General features: G+C 32.9%; 1 protein-coding gene across 19 annotated transcripts in view; it reads right to left on the bottom strand.

The window, feature by feature from the left end:
* Positions 1-23337, bottom strand: part of LOC127725168 (protein CIP2A homolog) — a 55501-nt gene that overhangs the window by 4793 nt on the left and 27371 nt on the right. For all 19 annotated transcript variants that reach the window (XM_052231998.1, XM_052231999.1, XM_052232000.1 and 16 more), the window contains 13 exons: positions 22560-22796; positions 21346-21502; positions 19827-19971; positions 17961-18060; positions 16753-16871; positions 16151-16379; positions 15279-15341; positions 10005-10115; positions 9495-9628; positions 6517-6579; positions 5411-5524; positions 4133-4215; positions 2380-2519 (listed from right to left, as the gene is read on the bottom strand). In XM_052231998.1, the coding sequence (XP_052087958.1) occupies positions 2380-2519; positions 4133-4215; positions 5411-5524; positions 6517-6579; positions 9495-9628; positions 10005-10115; positions 15279-15341; positions 16151-16379; positions 16753-16871; positions 17961-18060; positions 19827-19971; positions 21346-21502; positions 22560-22796 (1695 nt within the window). The remainder of the gene's footprint in view (positions 1-2379; positions 2520-4132; positions 4216-5410; positions 5525-6516; positions 6580-9494; positions 9629-10004; positions 10116-15278; positions 15342-16150; positions 16380-16752; positions 16872-17960; positions 18061-19826; positions 19972-21345; positions 21503-22559; positions 22797-23337) is intronic.

Below are 23337 nucleotides of genomic sequence, written 5' to 3' on the forward strand. Positions count from 1 at the left end.
GAGTAGGGCCTCCAACAGAACACATTATGGGATTTGAGATAGGTATTGGTAGTCTTGAGTAGGGCCTTCAATAGAACACATTGTGGGACTTGAGATAGGTATTGGAAGTCTTGAGTAGGGCCTTCAATAGAACACATTGTGGGATTTGAGATAGGTATAGGTAGTCTTGAGTAGGGCCTTCAATAGAACACATTGTGGGACTTGAGATAGGTATAGGTAGTCTTGAGTAGGGCCTTCAATAGAACACATTGTGGGATTTAAGATAGGTATAGGTAGTCTTGAGTAGGGCCTTCAATAGAACACATTATGGGATTTAAGATAGGTATTGGTAGTCTTGAGTAGGGCCTTCAATAGAACACATTGTGGGATTTGAGATAGGTATAGGTAGTCTTGAGTAGGGCCTTCAATAGAACACATTGTGGGATTTGAGATAGGTATTGGTAGTCTTGAGTAGGGCCTTCAATAGAACACATTGTGGGATTTAAGATAGGTATAGGTAGTCTTGAGTAGGGCCTTCAATAGAACACATTGTGGGATTTGAGATAGGTATTGGTAGTCTTGAGTAGGGCCTTCAATAGAACACATTGTGGGATTTGAGATAGGTATTGGTAGTCTTGAGTAGGGCCTTCAATAGAACACATTGTGGGATTTGAGATAGGTATTGGTAGTCTTGAGTAGGGCCTTCAATAGAACACATTGTGGGATTGAGATAGGTATAGGTAGTCTTGAGTAGGGCCTTCAATAGAACACATTATGGGATTTGAGATAGGTATTGGTAGTCTTGAGTAGGGCCTTCAATAGAACACATTATGGGATTTAGAGATAGGTATTGGTAGTCTTGAGTAGGGCCTCCAACAGAACACATTGTGGGATTTGAGATAGGTATTGGTAGTCTTGAGTAGGGCCTCCAACAGAACACATTGTGGGATTTGAGATTGGTATTGGTAGTCTTGAGTAGGGCCTTCAACAGAACACATTGTGGGATTTAAAATAGGTATTGGTAGTCTTGAGTAGGGCCTTCAACAGAACACATTGTGGGATTTGAGATAGGTATTGGTAATCTTGAGTAGGGCCTTCAATAGAACACATTGTGGGATTTGAGATAGGTATTGGAAGTCTTGAGTAGGGCCTTCAATAGAACACATTGTGGGATTCGAGATAGGTATTGGTAGTCTAGGTATTGGAAGTCTTGAGTAGAGCCTTCAATAGAACACATTGTGGGATTTAAGATAGGTATAGGTAGTCTTGAGTAGGGCCTTCAATAGAACACATTGTGGGATTTAAGATAGGTATTGGTAGTCTTGAGTAGGGCCTTCAATAGAACACATTGTGGGATTTAAGATAGGTATTGGTAGTCTTGAGTAGGGCCTTCAATAGAACACATTGTGGGATTTGAGATAGGTATTGGTAGTCTTGAGTAGGGCCTCCAACAGAACACATTATGGGATTTCGAGATAGGTATTGGTAGTCTTGAGTAGGGCCTCCAACAGAACACATTGTGGGATTTGAGATAGGTATTGGTAGTCTTGAGTAGGGCCTCCAACAGAACACATTGTGGGATTTGAGATAGGTATTGGTAGTCTTGAGTAGGGCCTTCAACAGAACACATTGTGGGACTTGAGATAGGTATTGGTAGTCTTGAGTAGGGCCTTCAATAGAACACATTGTGGGACTTGAGATAGGTATTGGTAGTCTTGAGTAGGGCCTCCAACAGAACACATTGTGGGATTTGAAATAGGTATTGGTAGTCTTGAGTAGGGCCGTCAACAGAACACATTGTGGGATTTGAAATAGGTATTGGTAGTCTTGATTAGGGCCTCCAATAGAACACATTGTGGGATTTGAGATAGGTATTGGTAGTCTTGAGTAGGGCCGTCAACAGAACACATTGTGGGATTTGAAATAGGTATTGGTAGTCTTGAGTAGGGCCTCCAATAGAACACATTGTGGGATTTAAGATAGGTATTGGTAGTCTTGAGTAGGGCCTCCAATAGAACACATTGTGGGATTTGAAATAGGTATTGGTAGTCTTGAGTAGGGCCTCCAATAGAACACATTGTGGGATTTGAAATAGGTATTGGTAGTCTTGATTAGGGCCTCCAACAGAACACATTGTGGGATTTGAGATAGGTATTGGTAGTCTTGAGTAGGGCCGTCAACAGAACACATTGTGGGATTTGAGATAGGTATTGGTAGTCTTGAGAAGGGCCGTCAACAGAACACATTGTGGGATTTGAAATAGGTATTGGTAGTCTTGAGTAGGGCCTCCAATAGAACACATTGTGGGATTTGAAATAGGTATTGGTAGTCTTGAGTAGGGCCTTCAATCAGATTAACATCTGTCAACTTTGAAGAAGTTAGAAGGGAAAGAGAACAAACCTGATGTTGAAATTCTTTCTTTGTCTGCTCTAACTGAGCCATATTTGCTCTGTATTTATCAACAGCTTCCTCTAATTGCTCTCTCTCACTCTCAGACGTCTTATGATCCTTTTGTAATTTTGTGTGTGTCTTCATCAGTTCTAGAAGAAGAAAAAAAAAATTGATAGTTTATTATATATTGCAGCCTTTTCAAATGTTTGTATAAATTAAAATGATGCAGAAATGTGTTCTATTTAAACACACTATAAATCACAAATCGTACCTAAAGCTACTGTTTGAAAGAAAAACATATGAAATATCATTATGTTCCTATAAGAATGGGATATAATTTTCAAATGTCATAGTTATCATAATGTATGTTAATGCAACATCTGTGATCAAGAGCAGGGCTTCCAAAAAATATTTGAGCCAGCCGGACATTTTTACAATCCCATTTTTTTATCCCTTTATTCAGGTTACCCTATAACAAAAGAGGGACATAATCATATAATAAAGCCATTCAACTATTAAAGGACCATAAACTTCATACTTCATACATTTATATAAATTCCATGTTTGACATGAACAATTACATTGATAGTGCATGGTTTGAATTGGCATATATCTACAGACTTATTCCATGTTTGACATGAACAATTACATTGATAGTGCATGGTTTGAATTGGCATATATCTACAGACTTATTCCATGTTTGACATGAACAATTACATTGATAGTGCATGGTTTGAATTGGCATATATCTACAGACTTAACAAAGTTTATCAGTCAGTTGAGGACCAGCTTAGTTATTTCGTTTTCCAATTTACTAGATGACGATAGAATGCGGAACAGAGACGGTTGTGCAAAACCCGTGTATTTTTATCTAGCATTATTGAGTTGAAGCAGTTCTTTCTACGTTATTTCTTAGGGAAAGTACTTGAGATGAACATAAGATAATGGTATATATGACATTTTTTTCATTTTGGATGAATTCGGACGCATTATTACATAATAAAATATATCACACTTTTGCACATGCGCACACTTCTTATATTTCAATTGACGTGGTTCTGTCTGTTTAACTTTTTTACCACCTTTGCAAATTATAATCTTATCATTTTAAATACGTTTTTCTGATAGTCTAAATCTGTTTTGCTAAAAAGTAGTTAGATTTAAACCAGGAAAGTTTTTATCTTTAATAAAATAAAAATAACTTCCAAAAAGATTGATTGATGTCCGGTACAAATAAACGTATTTACACTTTTGGTATTTAGCTGTTTTCTCCTAATGACCTTAGATCTGCTCTGAATAACCTTCTGACGTCAAGCAACAATAATTTTTTGAATTGTGATGTCAAATTTTTTGAATTATGAAGTCAAATTTTACGGGAACTTGTGTGATTTTACGTAAGGGCGGACAAATTTGCATACAAGTGTAAATACGTCTTTAGTTTACCTGACACAGGTGATCACAGGTAAATCTCACCTGTTAGACACTTAATTAACCTTGATTGTAATGAGAGGGGATTATAGTAGGGCTTGTTTATAGAGTAATGCCACTTTTATGACCAGAAAAGTGTGGCTGTTTAAGGCATGAGGTAAAGTCAAAATGGCTGAATTTTCTTAATTACATGAATGTTGAAATGGCAAACCCATGTAGAATGTCCGTTTCATGCTTGGCACAGTCGGACAATGTCTGATAAATTTATATTTGTCCGGCAAATATGACCATTTTGGAAGCCTTGATCAAGAGTACATATTTTAAGTGAACTAACCTGATAGTTTTGATTCTTTCTCCTTCAGAGTTTTATTTAAAGTTTTCCTTTCTGTCTCCAGCTTACTCAGTTGTTCTGCTGCACTAAAAAACAAATTTACTGGTTACTCTTTTTGAAAACTCAAATATTAAAATCAAAGCATAAATGTGCTGAAAAAACAATTTCAATCACAAAAAAAATGTAAAGGGGTCTACAAGGAGTCTTGTCATCAACTGCTGTTGTCAGTGCAAAAATGATATGTTTACTACCAAACAAAAGTGCACATGCTGAAATGTCTCACCAGGTTTACTAATCATGACTGAATTTATGTTGAAAAGTTTTAAGATAAAGGTTTTAATACAATTATTACAAAAACTTAGCATTATCAATAATCCATGCTAATGAGGTCAAGGTCAGATGAACCCTGCCAGACAAATAAGTTCATCTTAAATCATGTCATACACCAAATGTAGTTAACCTATTGCTTATAGTATCTTAGAAACAGAACCATGAAAATTTAATATAGACCAAATAAATCATGAAAATTAGGTCATGGTCAAAAGAACCTGCAGGCAGACATGTACACCCTACAATCATTTCATATACCAAAACATGTCATACACCAAATATAGTTGACCTATTGCTTATAGTATCTGAGAAAAGTCATAACCAGAAAACCATTAACTGCAAAATCTGGGGAAAACTCAATTTTTTTTATACATTATCAAATGTTTACATCATATTGATCATGCATACTAAATTTCAAGTTGATGTGATCGTAGGTAGAGCATGAAAAATTTTATTTCGGGATTCAAACTCTATCCTACTAAGTTTTAGGACAAAAGTATGATATGCATAATATAAAAGGATTCTCCCTAATACTTCTCCTTCCCAGTTTGGCCTAGGTCTGAGTGTTTGCAAATAGGAAAAAGAATGCAAGCATTGTCATGGTATTAAAGCATACCCCTACTCATAATTCAAAGCATTTCAAAACAGGAAGTAGGTGTCTGACAGATTCTTAAAGTGTATAAACTCATCCCTGTTGAACTGCTGAACAAATATCAAGTCATTCTGTTTAGTAGTATTGGAGAAATGTGTGACAAAATTTAATGTTAATTTTAACATACTGAAAAATTCAAGGTATCTGCAAACTTTACAAATGTATCTGACAGATCCAAAAAGTCCTCACACACATTAAACCCCTTATTCCAGCTCCTATAATGGGTATAAATTTCAGAAATTAAATGAAAACAGCTGTAGAGAATGATGATAATATTTTGAAGCTATTATAGTACTTACCTATCACATTGCTCTTTGAGATTTTCATCATGTTTCCGCAATACTTCATGCATCTCTGATAATGTCTTGTGTTCTTGTTTTAATGACAACAGTGACTTGTCTACAGATGTATATCTGCAAATATAATTATCTCACTTTAATAATGCATATTAGTGTTATTTACAAAATTCATCTTTTCACTTTGTATACTTTTTAACCTAATGCCTCTTTCTACATGTGATATCATTTAATGACATAATCTGTAAGATAACTTGTACCTAACAAATAACTTCATAAACAAATTCTTAATAGTTTTTTCTATTCGTCTCCAAGAAGAAAGCTAATCTTACTTAAATCACTTGAACAACTTACTTTTCTGACAGGTCTGTATAAGCTGCTGTTAACTGTTGGTGTTTATATTGTACTCACGTTTCTGACAGTTCTGTATAAGCTGCTGTTAACTGTTAGTGTTTATATATTGTACTTACTTTTCTGACAGTTCTATATAAGCTGCTGTTAACTGTTAGTATTTATATATTGTACTCACTTTTCTGACAGTTCTGTACAAGTAGCTGTTAACTGTTGGTGTTTATATTGTACTTACTTTTCTGACAGTTCTGTATAACCTCTTGTTAACTGTTAGTGTTTATATATTGTACTTACTTTTCTGACAGTTCTGTATAAGCTGCTGTTAACTGTTAGTGTTTATATATTGTACTCACTTTTCTGACAGTTCTGTACAAGTAGCTGTTAACTGTTGGTGTTTATATTGTACTCACTTTTCTGACAGTTGTGTATAAGCTGCTGTTAACTGTTAGTGTTTATATATTGTACTTACTTTTCTGACAGTTCTGTATAAGCTGCTGTTAACTGTTAGTGTTTATATATTGTACTCACTTTTCTGACAGTTCTGTACAAGTAGCTTTTAACTGTCGGTGTTTATATTGTACTTACTTTTCTGACAGTTCTGTATAAGCTGCTGTTAACTGTTAGTGTTTATATATTGTACTCACTTTTCTGACAGTTCTGTATAAGCTGCTGTTAACTGTTGGTGTTTATATTGTACTCACTTTTCTGACAGTTCTGTATAAGCTGCTGTTAACTGTTGGCGTTTATATTGTACTTACTTTTCTGACAGTTCTGTATAAGCTGCTGTTAACTGTTGGTGTTCTTCTGCTACTTGTTCTAACCTGTAAATAAATAAATCACTTCTATTACTTAAAGAAGACAGATGGTATCATCAAGTTTGTATGCTGAAGCGATATTGTCTTTAGTCATACTTAAATGAATATAGTTCAATACTTAGAAGTTTATGGGTTACTTATAAATGTGTAGCGTGCCCAGTTTGAGAAGTCTATGGGTTACTTATAAATGTGTCTCGTGCCCAGTTAGAGAAGTTTATGGGTTACTTATAAATGTGTCTCGTGCCCAGTTTGAGAAGTTCATGGGTTACTTATAAATGTGTCTTGTGCCCAGTTTGAGAAGTTTATGGGTTACTTATAAATGTGTCTCGTGCCAAATTTGAGAGACTTATAAATGTGTCTCGTGCCCAGTTTGAGAAGTTTATGGGTTACTTATAAATGTGTCTCGTGCCTTAATTTGAGAGACTTATAAATGTGTCTCGTGCCCAGTTTGAGAAGTTTATGGGTTACTTATAAATGTGTCTCGTGCTCAGTTTGAGAGACTTATAAATGTGTCTCATGCCCAGTTTGAGAGTAAGTAGTATGATATCTTTACCCAAGTTAATTACCCTAAAGCTATGTCTCCTTTACCCAAGTTAATTACCCTAAGGCTATGTCTCCCAGTGCTAAAACAGTAATTATAAGTAACACAGAATCAAAATATACCTGTAATTATCAGTAACACACAATCAAAATATACCTGTAACAATTAAATATGTATTGTCAGTATAGCTAAAAAGAACTATAGACAATTTCACAAAAAATCTTAATGAGAAAAAAAACTTGTTTCTATTTGTCACAACAGATCCCTCCCATATACTATTTAATGCACATTAAAACATTCAACTTACATAAGTTCAAAAATTAGCTATATAAACTGGTTTCAAACAGTTATCTACTCATAACCATAAATCAGCTAAATAGGGCATTTTACAGAATATACTGCTTATAAGAGTTCACCAAGAATGACAGAATATTTTTAAGAAACTACAGACATATAAACTATGAAAATTTTCCCAGTGAATTATTGACAAGTGGTGCTTTTTAGTTTATTTGTGCATTTCAATGAAGTGAAACTGTGAGCTACTGCACACTGATGATACCCCCGCCCAAATACTTGACGGTAAATAGGAATTTGTTGAGTGATGAATCTGAAAACGCATGACACCATATAGCTGACTTATATAAACCCTGAAACCAAATTTCAGAAATCCTTGTAGTGTAGTTCCTGAGAAAGATGCGACGCAAAATATTCATGAGACGGAAGGATGGACGGACGGACAGACAGAGGTAAAACAGTATACCCCACTTTTTTAAAGCAGGGGTATAATAACTAACCAGAAAATGACCATAAGAAGCACTAGCAGGCCAAGAGAAATGTTTTTTTTAATCATGTTTCAGTAAGAAATTGTGTCAAATAATCAAAGCATCATCCAGTCAAATTATTTAGCTGTTCTCACATTTTTCTTATCTCATTTTCCATATTATTTTCTTTATATCAACTCCTGTAAAACATTTCAAGAGAGCCATCAAAACTTGAGGTTAGTAATTTTGGCCCAAAATGTAAATATCTGTTTGGACACAATTTCTATTAAAAAGAGAGAGAGAAGATACCAAGGACAATCTAAAATCTCAGTCTAATTAAAGGATACCAAGGACAATCTAAAATCTCAGTCTAATTAAAGGATACCAAGGACAATCTAAAATCTCCGTCTAATTAAAGGATACCAAGGACAATCTAAAATCTCAGTCTAATTAAAGGATACCAAGGACAATCTAAAATCTCCGTCTAATTAAAGGATACCAAGGACAATCTAAAATCTCAGTCTAATTAAAGGATACCAAGGACAATCTAAAATCTCCGTCTAATTAAAGGATACCAAGGACAATCTAAAATCTCAGTCTAATTAAAGGATACCAAGGACAATCTAAAATCTCAGTCTTATTAAAGGATACCAAGGACAATCTAAAATCTCAGTCTTATTAAAGGATACCAAGGACAATCTAAAATCTCAGTCTAATTAAAGGATACCAAGGACAATCTAAAATCTCAGTCTAATTAAAGGATACCAAGGACAATCTAAAATCTCAGTCTTATTAAAGGATACCAAGGACAATCTAAAATCTCAGTCTAATTAAAGGATACCAAGGACAATCTAAAATCTCAGTCTTATTAAAGGATACCAAGGACAATCTAAAATCTCAGTCTAATTAAAGGATACCAAGGACAATCTAAAATCTCAGTCTAATTAAAGGATACCAAGGACAATCTAAAATCTCAGTCTAATTAAAGGATACCAAGGACAATCTAAAATCTCAGTCTAATTAAAGGATACCAAGGACAATCTAAAATCTCAGTCTAATTAAAGGATACCAAGGACAATCTAAAATCTCAGTCTAATTAAAGGATACCAAGGACAATCTAAAATCTCAGTCTAATTAAAGGATACCAAGGACAATCTAAAATCTCAGTCTAATTAAAGGATACCAAGGACAATCTAAAATCTCAGTCTAATTAAAGGATACCAAGGACAATCTAAAATCTCAGTCTAATTAAAGGATACCAAGGACAATCTAAAATCTCAGTCTTATTAAAGGATACCAAGGACAATCTAAAATCTCAGTCTTATTAAAGGATACCAAGGACAATCTAAAATCTCAGTCTAATTAAAGGATACCAAGGACAATCTAAAATCTCAGTCTTATTAAAGGATACCAAGGACAATCTAAAATCTCAGTCTAATTAAAGGATACCAAGGACAATCTAAAATCTCAGTCTAATTAAAGGATACCAAGGACAATCTAAAATCTCAGTCTAATTAAAGGAGTGGCACATAGAATATTGTTTTCATCATGTTGAAGTTCAATCAGACTCATTTCCCCCTTTTCACAGCAATACTAAGAACAAGTATAAGATAACTTACTGAGATTTTTCCTCCATCACGCTCTCCAGTGTGTTTTGTAGATGTTCCTTCTTTAATTTTAACTCATTTATTTCCTCTTTACATTTCTCACTGTTGATCTCAGATGAGTGAAGTAATCGTCTCATTTTAGCTGCCTAAAATAAATAAAAGGAAAATAAAAATATGCACTGTTGTCTGTCTTCTTCTGGAAAACATCGTTATCTTAGCTTCATAAACAGCTTTCCTTGAGCAGTGTTGATCTATTAATAGATCACCCTGTCTTAGCTGACTCCTGACCCATTAATCAACATGTGAAAAAGGTTTGACTCGACTATAAAATCAGCTTCATATTAAGCTTTCCTTACATATTGAGAAATCAATCAACCTGTGTGTGAGAGTAAGACTTAATTCAGCTTCAGATTCAGCTTTTCCTGGACATATTGAGTAAATCAATCAGCCTGTGTGAGGGCATACTCTTAGCTAACCCCGGACAAATTTATCAACGTGAAAAAGGGAAAAGACTCAACTTACCTCAGCCTCATAAGCAGCTTTCCTGGACCTATGCTGAGCTATCAATCGATCAGCCTGTGTGAGAGCTAGACTCTTGGCTTCCAGCAAGTCTTGAAGTTGTTCTTCTTTTGTCTACACAAACAAAAAATACTTCATATATAAATTTACCACAAATTTGTCAATTTAAATCTTTCAATTAATCAGCCTACATGAAAGCTAATCTCTTAGGTGACCCATAAACCATGGATCATTTTGAAATCTATATAAAATCATATGAAATGTTTTATTTAAATAGTACAAATACACCAATCCAGTTATTTACATTATGGTGGTTCATCCTGTCAATACTATTTTTATGAATTACACAATGCGTTTAATACTTTTCTCTAATAATGAATTACACTATACTGAAAATACTTTTCTCTGTGTATGAATTACATGATGCTTTTAATACTTTTCTCTGTGTATGAATTACTCAATGCTTTTAATACTTTTCTCTGTGTATGAATTACATGATGCTTTTAATACTTTTCTCTGTGTATGAATTACTCAATGCTTTTAATACTTTTCTCTGTGTATGAATTACTCAATGCTTTTAATACTTTTCTCTGTGTATGAATTACTCAATGCTTTTAATACTTTTCTCTGTGTATGAATTACTCAATGCTTTTAATACTTTTCTCTGTGTATGAATTACACGATGCTTTTAATACTTTTCTCTGTGTATGAATTACTCAATGCTTTTAATACTTTTCTCTGTGTATGAATTACTCAATGCTTTTAATACTTTTCTCTGTGTATGAATTACACGATGCTTATAATACTTTTCTCTGTGTATGAATTACTCAATGCTTTTAATACTTTTCTCTGTGTTACTGTATGAATTACACGATGCTGAAAATACTTTTCTCTGTGTTACTGTATGAATTACACAATGCTTTTAATACTTTTCTCTGTGTATGAATTACTCAATGCTTTTAATACTTTTCTCTGTGTATGAATTACATGATGCTTTTAATACTTTTCTCTATGATGAATTACTCAATGCTTTTAATACTTTTCTCTGTGTATGAATTACTCAATGCTTTTAATACTTTTCTCTGTGTATGAATTACTCAATGCTTTTAATACTTTTCTCTGTGTATGAATTACTCAATGCTTTTAATACTTTTCTCTGTGTATGAATTACACGATGCTTTTAATACTTTTCTCTGTGTATGAATTACTCAATGCTTTTAATACTTTTCTCTGTGTATGAATTACTCAATGCTTTTAATACTTTTCTCTGTGTATGAATTACACGATGCTTATAATACTTTTCTCTGTGTATGAATTACTCAATGCTTTTAATACTTTTCTCTGTGTTACTGTATGAATTACACGATGCTGAAAATACTTTTCTCTGTGTTACTGTATGAATTACACGATGCTTTTAATACTTTTCTCTGTGTTACTGTATGAATTACACGATGCTGAAAATACTTTTCTCTGTTTATGAATTACACGATGCTTTTAATACTTTTCTCTGTTAATGAATTACATGATGCTTTTAATACTTTTCTCTGTGTATGAATTACACGATGCTTTTAATACTTTTCTCTGTGTATGAATTACATGATGCTTTTAATACTTTTCTCTGTGTATGAATTACACGATGCTGAAAATACTTTTCTCTGTGTATGAATTACACGATGCTGAAAATACTTTTCTCTGTGTATGAATTACACGATGCTTTTAATACTTTTCTCTGTTAATGAATTACATGATGCTTTTAATACTTTTCTCTGTTCTCTGTGTATGAATTACACGATGCTTTTAATACTTTTCTCTGTTTACGAATTACACGATGCTTTTAATACTTTTCTCTGTTTACGAATTACACGATGCTTTTAATACTTTTCTCTGTGTACGAATTACACGATGCTTTTAATACTTTTCTCTGTGTATGAATTACACGATGCTTTTAATACTTTTCTCTGTGTATGAATTACACGATGCTTTTAATACTTTTCTCTGTTTATGAATTACACGATGCTTTTAATACTTTTCTCTGTGTATGAATTACACGATGCTTTTAATACTTTTCTCTGTGTACGAATTACACGATGCTTTTAATACTTTTCTCTGTGTATGAATTACACGATGCTATGAATTACACGATGCTTTTAATACTTTTCTCTGTTTATGAATTACACGATGCTTTTAATACTTTTCTCTGTGTATGAATTACACGATGCTTTTAATACTTTTCTCTGTGTATGAATTACTCAATGCTTTTAATACTTTTCTCTGTGTATGAATTACTCAATGCTTTTAATACTTTTCTCTGTGTATGAATTACACGATGCTTATAATACTTTTCTCTGTGTATGAATTACACGATGCTTTTAATACTTTTCTCTGTGTATGAATTACACGATGCTTTTAATACTTTTCTCTGTGTATGAATTACACGATGCTTTTAATACTTTTCTCTGTGTATGAATTACACGATGCTTTTAATACTTTTCTCTGTGTATGAATTACACGATGCTTTTAATACTTTTCTCTGTGTAATACTTTTCTCTGTGTATGAATTACACGATGCTTTTAATACTTTTCTCTGTGTATGAATTACACGATGCTTTTAATACTTTTCTCTGTGTATGAATTACACGATGCTTTTAATACTTTTCTCTGTTTACGAATTACACGATGCTTTTAATACTTTTCTCTGTTTACGAATTACACGATGCTTTTAATACTTTTCTCTGTGTACGAATTACACGATGCTTTTAATACTTTTCTCTGTGTATGAATTACACGATGCTTTTAATACTTTTCTCTGTGTATGAATTACACGATGCTTTTAATACTTTTCTCTGTGTATGAATTACACAATGCTTTTAATACTTTTCTCTGTGTATGAATTACACGATGCTTTTAATACTTTTCTCTGTGTACGAATTACACGATGCTTTTAATACTTTTCTCTGTGTATGAATTACACGATGCTATGAATTACACGATGCTTTTAATACTTTTCTCTGTTTATGAATTACACGATGCTTTTAATACTTTTCTCTGTGTATGAATTACACGATGCTTTTAATACTTTTCTCTGTGTATGAATTACACGATGCTTTTAATACTTTTCTCTGTGTATGAATTACACGATGCTTTTAATACTTTTCTCTGTGTATGAATTACACGATGCTTTTAATACTTTTCTCTGAGTATGAATTACACGATACTTTTAATATTTTCTCTGTTTATGAATTACACGATGCTTTTAATACTTTTCTCTGTGTATGAATTACACGATGCTTTTAATACTTTTCTCTGTGAATGAATTACACGATGCTTTTAATACTTTTCTCTGTGTATGAATTACACAATGCTTTTAATACTTTTCTCTGTGTATGAATTACACGATGCTTTTAATACTTTTCTCTGTTAATGAAATACATGATGCTTTTAATACTTTTCTCTGTGTATGAATTACACGATGCTTTTAATACTTTTCTCTGTTTACGAATTACACGATGCTTTTAATACTTTTCTCTGTGTATGAATTACACGATGCTTTTAATACTTTTCTCTGTGTATGAATTACACGATGCTTTTAATACTTTTCTCTGTGTATGAATTACACGATGCTTTTAATACTTTTCTCTGTGTATGAATTACACGATGCTTTTAATACTTTTCTCTGTTTATAAAAAACATGTTGCTTTTAATACTTTTCTCTGTTTATGAGATCTGTACACTGAATCAGTCCTTTGGAGTTGTACTGGTCTATATTTTGTCTTGGAGTCTTGCAGACACTGGGAATACTCTTAGATTTGTTATTTTGTTTTTTGGTATATGCATAGTACTGATCAGATGAGTCAATATAAATAAGAAGTTGTGGTATGAGTGACAATGAGACAATCCTCCATCCAAGTCACAATGTGTAAAAAGTAAACAATTATAGGTCAAGCCCATTTCACCTGATTTTTACCATTTGTTCTAATGTTGGGCAGACAAACAACTGTCATTGGTTAGGGAAGAGTTGAGCACTCACAAACATGTTAAATATATTCTTTATGCGCCCCTCAAATGTCAGGAGCCTGTAAATTAAAGGTTGTCATGGGTTGGGGAATGGTTGAGCCCCTCAAATGTCAGGAGCCTGTAATTTAAAGGTTGTCATGGGTTGGGGAATGGTTGAGCCCCTCAAATGTCAGGAGCCTGTAATTTAAAGGTTGTCATGGGTTGGGGAATGGTTGAGCCCCTCAAATGTCAGGAGCCTGTAATTTAAAGGTTGTCATGGGTTAGGGAATGGTTGAGCCCCTCACATGTTAGGAGCCTGTAATTTAAAGGTTGTCATGGGTTAGGGAATGGTTGAGCCCCTCAAATGTCAGGAGCCTGTAATTTAAAGGTTGTCATGGGTTAGGGAATGGTTGAGCCCCTCAAATGTCAGGAGCCTGTAATTTAAAGGTTGTCATGGGTTAGGGAATGGTTGAGCCCCTCAAATGTCAGGAGCCTGTAATTTAAAGGTTGTCAATGGTTAGGGAATTGTTGAGCACTCACATGTCAGGAGCCTGTAATTTAAAGGTTGTCAATGGTTAGGGAATGGTTGAGCCCCTCACATGTCAGGAGCCTGTAATTTAAAGGTTGTCAATGGTTAGGGAATGGTTGAGCCCCTCACATGTCAGGAGCCTGTAATTTAAAGGTTGTCAATGGTTAGGGAATGGTTGAGCCCCTCAAATGTCAGGAGCCTGTAATTTAAAGGTTGTCAATGGTTACTGTCCCATAGATTTGTTTTTCCTTTATTCTATTTTTAGCTTAAATTAGGCTGTTGGTTTTCTCGCTTGAATTGTTTCACATTTTGTCATGCTGGGGCCTTTTAAAGCCTACTATATACAGTATGGGTTTTTGTTCATTGTTGATGGCCATACAGTGAGCTACAGTTGCTAACCCTATATCCTTTGGTCTCTGTAGGATATTGTCTCATAGGCGATCATACCACATCTTTCTTTTTTATGTAAATAAATCTGCAACATTTGAACAATCTTTCAAAATGAAGTAATAAAATTAACCTAACAAAATGTGCCATTTGTTTTTCTTTGGAGTGTGAAATATATTGGTTTACAGCTTTTGAGTCTCTTTTGATAGGATGATGTTTTTCTTTAATTTTGTAATAAGTATTAGGACTTCTTTCATGCTTTGTGTTGATTTTTGGTTTAAATTGTTCTTGAAAGATAATCATGTATAATTATGTACGGTTATCTATAATTGCTTACATCCACTTCATCTGAACTTTACCATACTAACCTGCAGAGACTGTATCTTGTGTTCATACAGGTCTATTATCTCAGAGGAATTAGCACCCTTCAACTCAAAATAAAACACAATATGTTGTAAATAAACATTAACCAATAAACTTGTCAAACAAAACCAAACTTTTTGGCAAAGAAACAATAACACAATATAAAATTAATTACCATGACAATGATAGACCTATTTATCTTGTTATCAGCCAATTTACTACACAAGGGGTACATTAAGTTTCTAAATAAATGCAAATTGAGGCAGTGCAAACTTAAAAGGTGTCTACCAAAAAATCTTTCAAAATAGTTTCTATAAATTTGTTTTTCTCGTAAACCATTCATTGTAAATAATGTTTATATGTTTTGTATGTCTAACATAAATATATTCAAGTCCCCACAAACATCACAACCTGAGCACTTGTAACCACACTAGTAAAGGATTCTTATTTATGTATATCATTTAACAACTAGAAAGCTGATGTGTCACCAGGGCCCACTTTCACATTTTTATGTGAGGCAAAGAGACTGATGCATACAAAGCAAATGTTCATAAGTTGTCAATTTTCATGAATTTTGACACCAGCAATTAATTCAGGATGTGTTCTCGATTAATATATGTTTTGTTAAAATCCAAGCACTAAGTATCTTGATGGGTTTTTTCGTAAATGATGGTCAACCAATAATTTTGACACAAAAGAATCATTTTGTAATAACAAATGATACCTTTTTTATTTAAATCCTAGCAAAAAATCTGATTCTCAGAATTTATCATTTTTAACCAAAATTTTTCAAAAATTTACTACACCAAATATATCAGTTTTTGTTAAAATGCTCGATGTGGCGGTCCTAATTATAGTATTTCAACTTTTACAATACCTCAAAGCCAGACTGCATTTTGTCAATAAGAGATTGAACTGAAGCCTCCTGGTCTGACAGTCTTGTAGCATCCTGAACAGAAATCCTACTGGCATCATTGGTTATGTTTTCCTTGTTTTCATAACTCTGTAAAACTGGCATATGATATTGAACATGTTGGTGAATTGTCTCCCTTTTCATTAATTCTTCCTTCCGCTTACAATTACTAGCAGCCAAAGCATCACCAAGTCTGAAGTATAATACAATACAATACAACGCAATACTATTATTCAACCTCTTAAAAGCATTAATCTCTAGGATATAGAGACCAAGAAAATTGAACATCTAGGTTAATAGACATTTATATACAATTTTAAGTCAAATTATTAGATATATTTATGTTAAAAGCATGCTATTGAGATATACCAAAATTCAAGACCTATTTGAATTAGTTCAAATCATTTGAGCAAAGCATCTTGTGGAGAATGTCCAACACAAATAAGCTGCATAAGTAATTCTTTTAAGGAAAATCTTCGAACACGAGTTTTGTTATTTTTTTCCTTCAAAATTTTAAGAATTTTCGAATATGCATCTGAACTACCTGGCTCTGGTTATTGACTTACAAAACTGTAGGAAATGCATCCAAAATTGAAGCAAAACAAATGATCTGTAACGTCACTTGTACTACTGTCCGGTTGTCACTTGTCAGACCAGCTGACAGGAAAGGCACAATTCTACTGTCCTGAAAAAAAGTTATGGTTTGAGTAATCAACAGTTAAACAAACAGACAGATTAGAAAATATAATGCCCCTCTACTATTGTAGACAGTTTTGTTATTCAGTTATTCTGTCCTGTATATTTATTGTCTGTACTTGTTTTTCTGTGTGTTTTTTTCAAAATATCAGAGTGTTTCAAAGACTATTAGTTTATTTCCTTTAACAAAAAGACAAAGGAAAAAAAAAAGTGGGTATAAACTGGATATAAAACAATCATGTATGTAGCAGATAAATATTGTTGATATTATGAGGGGTGATACTAAACATATTTATAACACTGATATTATGAGGGGTGATACTAAACATATTTATAACACTGATATTATGAGGGGTGATACTGAACATATTTATAACACTGATATTATGAGGGGTGATACTGAACATATTTATAACACTGATATTATGAGGGGTGATACTAAACATATTTATAACACTGATATTATGAGGGGTGATACTGAACATATTTATAACACTGATATTATGAGGGGTGATACTGAACATATTTATAACACTGATATTATGAGGGGTGATACTAAACATATTTATAACACTGATATTATGAGGGGTGATACTGAACATATTTATAACACTGATATTATGAGGGGTGATACTAAACATATTTATAACACTGATATTATGAGGGGTGATACTGAACATATTTATAACACTGATATTATGAGGGGTGATACTGAACATATTTATAACACTGATATTATGAGGGGTGATACTAAACATATTTATAACACTGATATTATGAGGGGTGATACTGAACATATTTATAACACTGATATTATGAGGGGTGATACTGAACATATTTATAACACTGATATTATGAGGGGTGATACTAAACATATTTATAACACTGATATTATGAGGGGTGATACTGAACATATTTATAACACATTTATAACTGATATTTTGGTGTTTAAAGTTGTTAGATAATATTTCCCTTTTATTTTTAAACTACAGAAAATATCAATAAACATCAAAGCAATGAATGAATGATTTAATACGTCCATTTTTTCAATATTTCAATGTACTTTGACTTCACTTACTTGTAAACTTGAGGAAAACAAAGCATCAACTTCCGGTAAATTTTTTGCTAATTTTGCCATCAAATCCAAACCATACATCACAATTTGTACACCAATGTCACTGTAACATATATCATTAGTCAGTGTTATCAAACCTCAACATCATATATGTACACCAATGTCACTGTAACATATATCATTAGTCAGTGTTATCAAACCTCAACTTCATATATGTACACCAATGTCACTGTAACATATAGCATTAGTCAGTGTTATCAAACCATACATCATATATGTACACCAATGTCACTGTAACATATATCATTAGTCAGTGTTATCAAACCTCAACATCATATATGTACACCAATGTCACTGTAACATATATCATTGGTCAGTGTTATCAAACCTCAACATCATATATGTACACCAATGTCACTGTAACATATATCATTAGTCAGTGTTATCAAACCTCAACTTCATATATGTACACCAATGTCACTGTAACATATATCATTAGTCAGTGTTATCAAACCTCAACTTCATATAATGCATTTGAAAATCTTCAACAAAACACCAGTGATGAATCATTTTTAATTTGCATTACTCAACTAGGGTCTCTAAAGAGTCTGTGTTGCTCACCATGTTCTAACTGCATACTCTACAATATTATGACTATAATTCATTAAATCTCTTTTTTTTTTATCTTGTATTGCTGATCATTTTTTTCCGTTTAGTTTCTCCCTATCTGCTACAGTTTTTGTCAAAAACATAAAAAAATGAGTAAAAATCACCATTCAAGGGCAGTAGCTACCATAAGAAGTGAACTGCAAATTTTGACCTTTTTTTATATATTTGTTGATAATGTCTTGCTGAACATTTTCAATGTTTACAGTTTCTCTTTATCTTCTAATGTTTTTGCCCAGAGCAGAAACAACAAAAACATAAAATAAAATTGTCATTTAAGGGCAATAACTACTGAAAGTAGTTAACTAACAACTTCAGATATGTTTGACCTTTTTGTAGATCTTACCTTTGCTGATCATTTGTCCTATATAAAATTTCTCTTTATCTATTATGCAAAAATGAATAATTGGTAAAAGTTGTCATTTAAGGGCAATAACTCCTATTAGGAGTCGTCTGACAATTTCTTTCCGTTTTTTTTTTTTTTTTTGGATCTTGTCTTGCTGACCCAGTAGTTTCACAGAAGACTTTTGTAAAAGTTAACAAACTATATACAATGACACCAACTGATGAGAATAGCTGACTTGACACATTGGTTCATGAGAGCCAAATAATGTAGAAACGTCAAAAGAATTTCGAGGGGACATTTAATTTGTTCTAAGTATACATTTTTGGTCCACATATATAAGCTTTCTGACATATCAATCAGAACCTTAGAATAAATTCAGTATAATAAAAAAACTTCATTTCTTACTTTTATGCACATTCAATTCATCACATTATTAATATAAATCTCATCATAGATACCAGCTTTAAAATTTTATACATCAGACATGCGTTTCGTCTACAAAAGACTCATCAGTGAGGCTAACTGCAACCTGTACGTTAACCCGAATATACGGTTGGCAATTAGAAATTTAGCATTATATATAAAATATACATTATTTCAGAAAAAAATAAAAGTACCTTGCAAAAATTTGCCAAGAAAAAATTGGTCATCATGTCTATTATTTCAGTGTTTGCTGTGTGATAAAAGTTTTTAATTTTTTGTTTAACTTTGTGTTGTTTACTTCAGTTGTTGGCTTGTTGCTGGTTTTCAATCTTCTGTTCTTCACTGGTTTCTCTCTTTATGTTCAATTTTCAGTCTATATATTTTTTTTACCATTGCTTTCCTGTTCCCTAACACATGGTTGTATAAGAGCTTACCTTAAATCATCAGTAACCAGAGTAAATTTGCTTGAATTTAGAGCCACTTTATTGTTAGAGAACTGAAATTCCAGTAACTTAGAAAACATCTGCATATCCACCATACCAACCAATTTTCTCTTAATGTCCTCTTCTCCTGTCAACACTGAAAATAAAACAAGATCTCTGAAATTTAAGATATATAGTCAAACCTGCTATTAAAGGTCACCTTAATTAAGTGAACACCCGTCTTGTCAAGGTCACAGTCTTCTTGTTCCACTGTAGCAATACCTATGTATTTTGAACCTAAATTCATAGGTCACTTCTCTTGTAAGGTCAGTAAACCTGGACCCAAGAATGACCTTTATTTAAGCATTGATTGTATATATTTCAGGTACTGTGAAAGTACTTTTATTCGTGGGGTACCGATTTTCGTGGTTTTCGTGGATGGCTTTATCCACGAATTTAAGTGTCCAACGAAATATAACAACTGTTGTCCAAATCAAGACATGGAAAGATCCCCATGTAGGTTTGACTACATGGATACGGGCATATAATCTAGAGAATACATGGAATATCAGCAAACGCACTATGAACTATATCATGTATATATACAACTTCAGACAGGATTTTACCCATTTAATCTTTGAAAAACCTAAACTGTACGACTTCTAGACTTTTAATTCTAATGAAATATTAGTTTTGATCGATGAAAGTCACACTTCCGGTGGTGATATGCGATGATAAAGTGTTCATTTTATCTCCTCATAATTCTCATACGAAAAATATAATATAATTTCATATTGGACTTGCTTTTTTTTTCTGAAGAATTAATTTTACAATGTGTATCAATCATAAGACAAGATTGATGTAGCCAGATATATAAATAAGAGTAACTCTGAAAATAGAACAAACTAAAGGCAGCTATACCATAAACCAAGATCCCAGAAAAGTATAAATACAAAACATACTAATTACAACATCTAAACTATTTAATAAGGTTGCCTAGGATAAGTATAATATCAAAACTAACATCACAATTTACTTAAGTTCAGTTAGAGATAGTCTTCACACTTAACTTTAGCCACCTAACCTGAGAAATAATAAACAACATTACCTGCAGTGAACACTTAGGACAAAGTCCTCAGGAAGGGTAATTCTTGCCAATCATGACAAAAATTTCTGCAAAAATGACTGGGATAAATACTTAGAATTCTGAATATTGGTCATTTTGTTATTTAGTCACCAGGATGTCATGAAAAAAAATCACCCATATGGATCTACTGAATTGAGTTTTCATATGTTTTTATCTTAGTATGAACACTAATCCATGGTGCGTCTATAAATGAAAATGTAAGTATTGGTTAAAATACTGAAAACATTTATAGGTAATATGATGACCAAAAACTTTCTGCATACCAATACATAGTTGTAAAGTCTAAAGGGGTAAAATGTAATAAATAGTCCATGTATGCAACAGTATGTAATCATTGGATGTCGACGGTATTTTGTAGAACTAAAGAAGAACAAGACTACATACCAATACACAGTTGTAAAGCTTTTATTATTTTTCTACTGATTCTCTTCATTATATGACTCTCTCCTTCGATCTTTGTACTAAGAGCTTGTAAGGTCAACGGTAAAATAAGGTCTGCATGAGCAGAGTACTGGATCCTTGTGTTGGAGTAAATCATTTCCTAGAAATAATAAGAAAAAAACATTAACCTGCAGAACAAATGGTGAAACAAGGTCTGCATGAGCAGAGTACTGGATTCTTTTATTGGAGTAAATCATTTCCTAAAAATAATAGGAAAAAACATTAACCTATAGGGCATATGGTAAAACAAGGTCTGCATGAGCAGAGTACTGGATTCTTTTATTGGAGTAAATCATTTCCTAAAAATAATAGGAAAAAACATTAACCTATAGGGCATATGGTAAAACAAGGTCTGCATGAGCAGAGTACTGGATTCTTTTATTGGAGTAAATCATTTCCTAAAAATAATAGGAAAAAACATTAACCTATAGGGCATATGGTAAAACAAGGTCTGCATGAGCAGAGTACTGGATTCTTTTATTGGAGTAAATCATTTCCTAAAAATAATAAGAAAAAACATTAACCTATATGGCATATGGTTAAACAAGGTCTGCATGAGCAGAGTACTGGATTCTTTAATTGGAGTAAATCATTTCCTAAAAATAATAGGAAAAAACATTAACCTATAGGGCATATGGTAAAACAAGGACTGCATGAGCAGAGTACTGGATCCTTGTATAGGAGTAAATCATTTCCTAAAACAAAAACTTATTATTGACAAATTCTTATAGTAGTGGATCCATGCATAGATCTGCATGTATTATTGTATTACAGTTGATCATTTCCTCATAATAAAAAACATTAATTTACAGGGCTAATGGTTACATGAGATCTTTACAGGCAGACAGGAACTTTGTAATGGAGTAAATAAAAACTTAAATATTAACAAACCAGAAGAAATAGTCTAATTTCTACCTACTTGTGCTAATATCCTAATTAATACTATGTCAACTTCTTGTATATGAACATACTAAGTCATTAAATTTAAGTCAAGCTTTTTTGTCCATTCATTCTAATATGTACACAAAAACTTTTCATGTATTTACAAATCTTTCACATCCGTTTTCTCTAGTAACTAATATTCAAAATAGTTTGACTACTAATAATTTGACTACTTCTAAAAGTGACAATAAATTGCTATACAGTAGAAGACATACCTCATAAAATTCAGATAAAAAGTCGATAGCATATAATGATGCCTGATCATGTGACTCGGCTGGTTGTGATGCCCAGTGAACAACAGCAAACAGTGGTTCTTTGATCTGAGTGACAGGTGTCTGTGCCAATTCAGCATAGTGATCTCTTTGTTGTACAGAACATGTCGATAAAATACAACGACAAATTATTGGTCGTATGCCTTCTACAGCAGACAGGGACAGGAGAAGTTCAAATATCTAAAATATATAGAAATATAATTAACCATTGATTGACTAGTGGTCCTACTGAAACATATAAAATACTATGACATATTATTGGTCTAATGCCTTCTACAGCAGACAGGGACAGGAGAAGTTCAAATATCTAAAATATATAGAAATATAATTAACCATGGATAGACTGATGTTCCTACTGAAACATATAAAATACTATGACATATTATTGGTCTAGTGTCTTCTACAGCAGAGAGGGACAGGAGAAGTTCAAATATCTATTAAAAATATATAGAAACTAGATATGGACAATGCCCCCCCCTTTCTGCTCTGCCATATGCATGAGTATAGTTCCAAATATTTTAGATTTGACAACCAGTGATGTTGCCATATAACTTGAAATTGTTACGCTGTCTGTAAGACACAAATGATGCCCCCGCCTGACCAAAAAAAATGACTAAGTCCAAGTACCTGTCATTTTTCAGAATATTTGAAAATAAATGGGGAATGTGTCCATGGGACACAGATGATGCCCCCGCTTGCATATCATATAAAGTTATAAAGG

This window comes from Mytilus californianus, unplaced genomic scaffold, assembly GCF_021869535.1.
Source record: "Mytilus californianus isolate M0D057914Y unplaced genomic scaffold, xbMytCali1.0.p SCAF_15, whole genome shotgun sequence".
Taxonomy (NCBI): domain Eukaryota; kingdom Metazoa; phylum Mollusca; class Bivalvia; order Mytilida; family Mytilidae; genus Mytilus; species Mytilus californianus.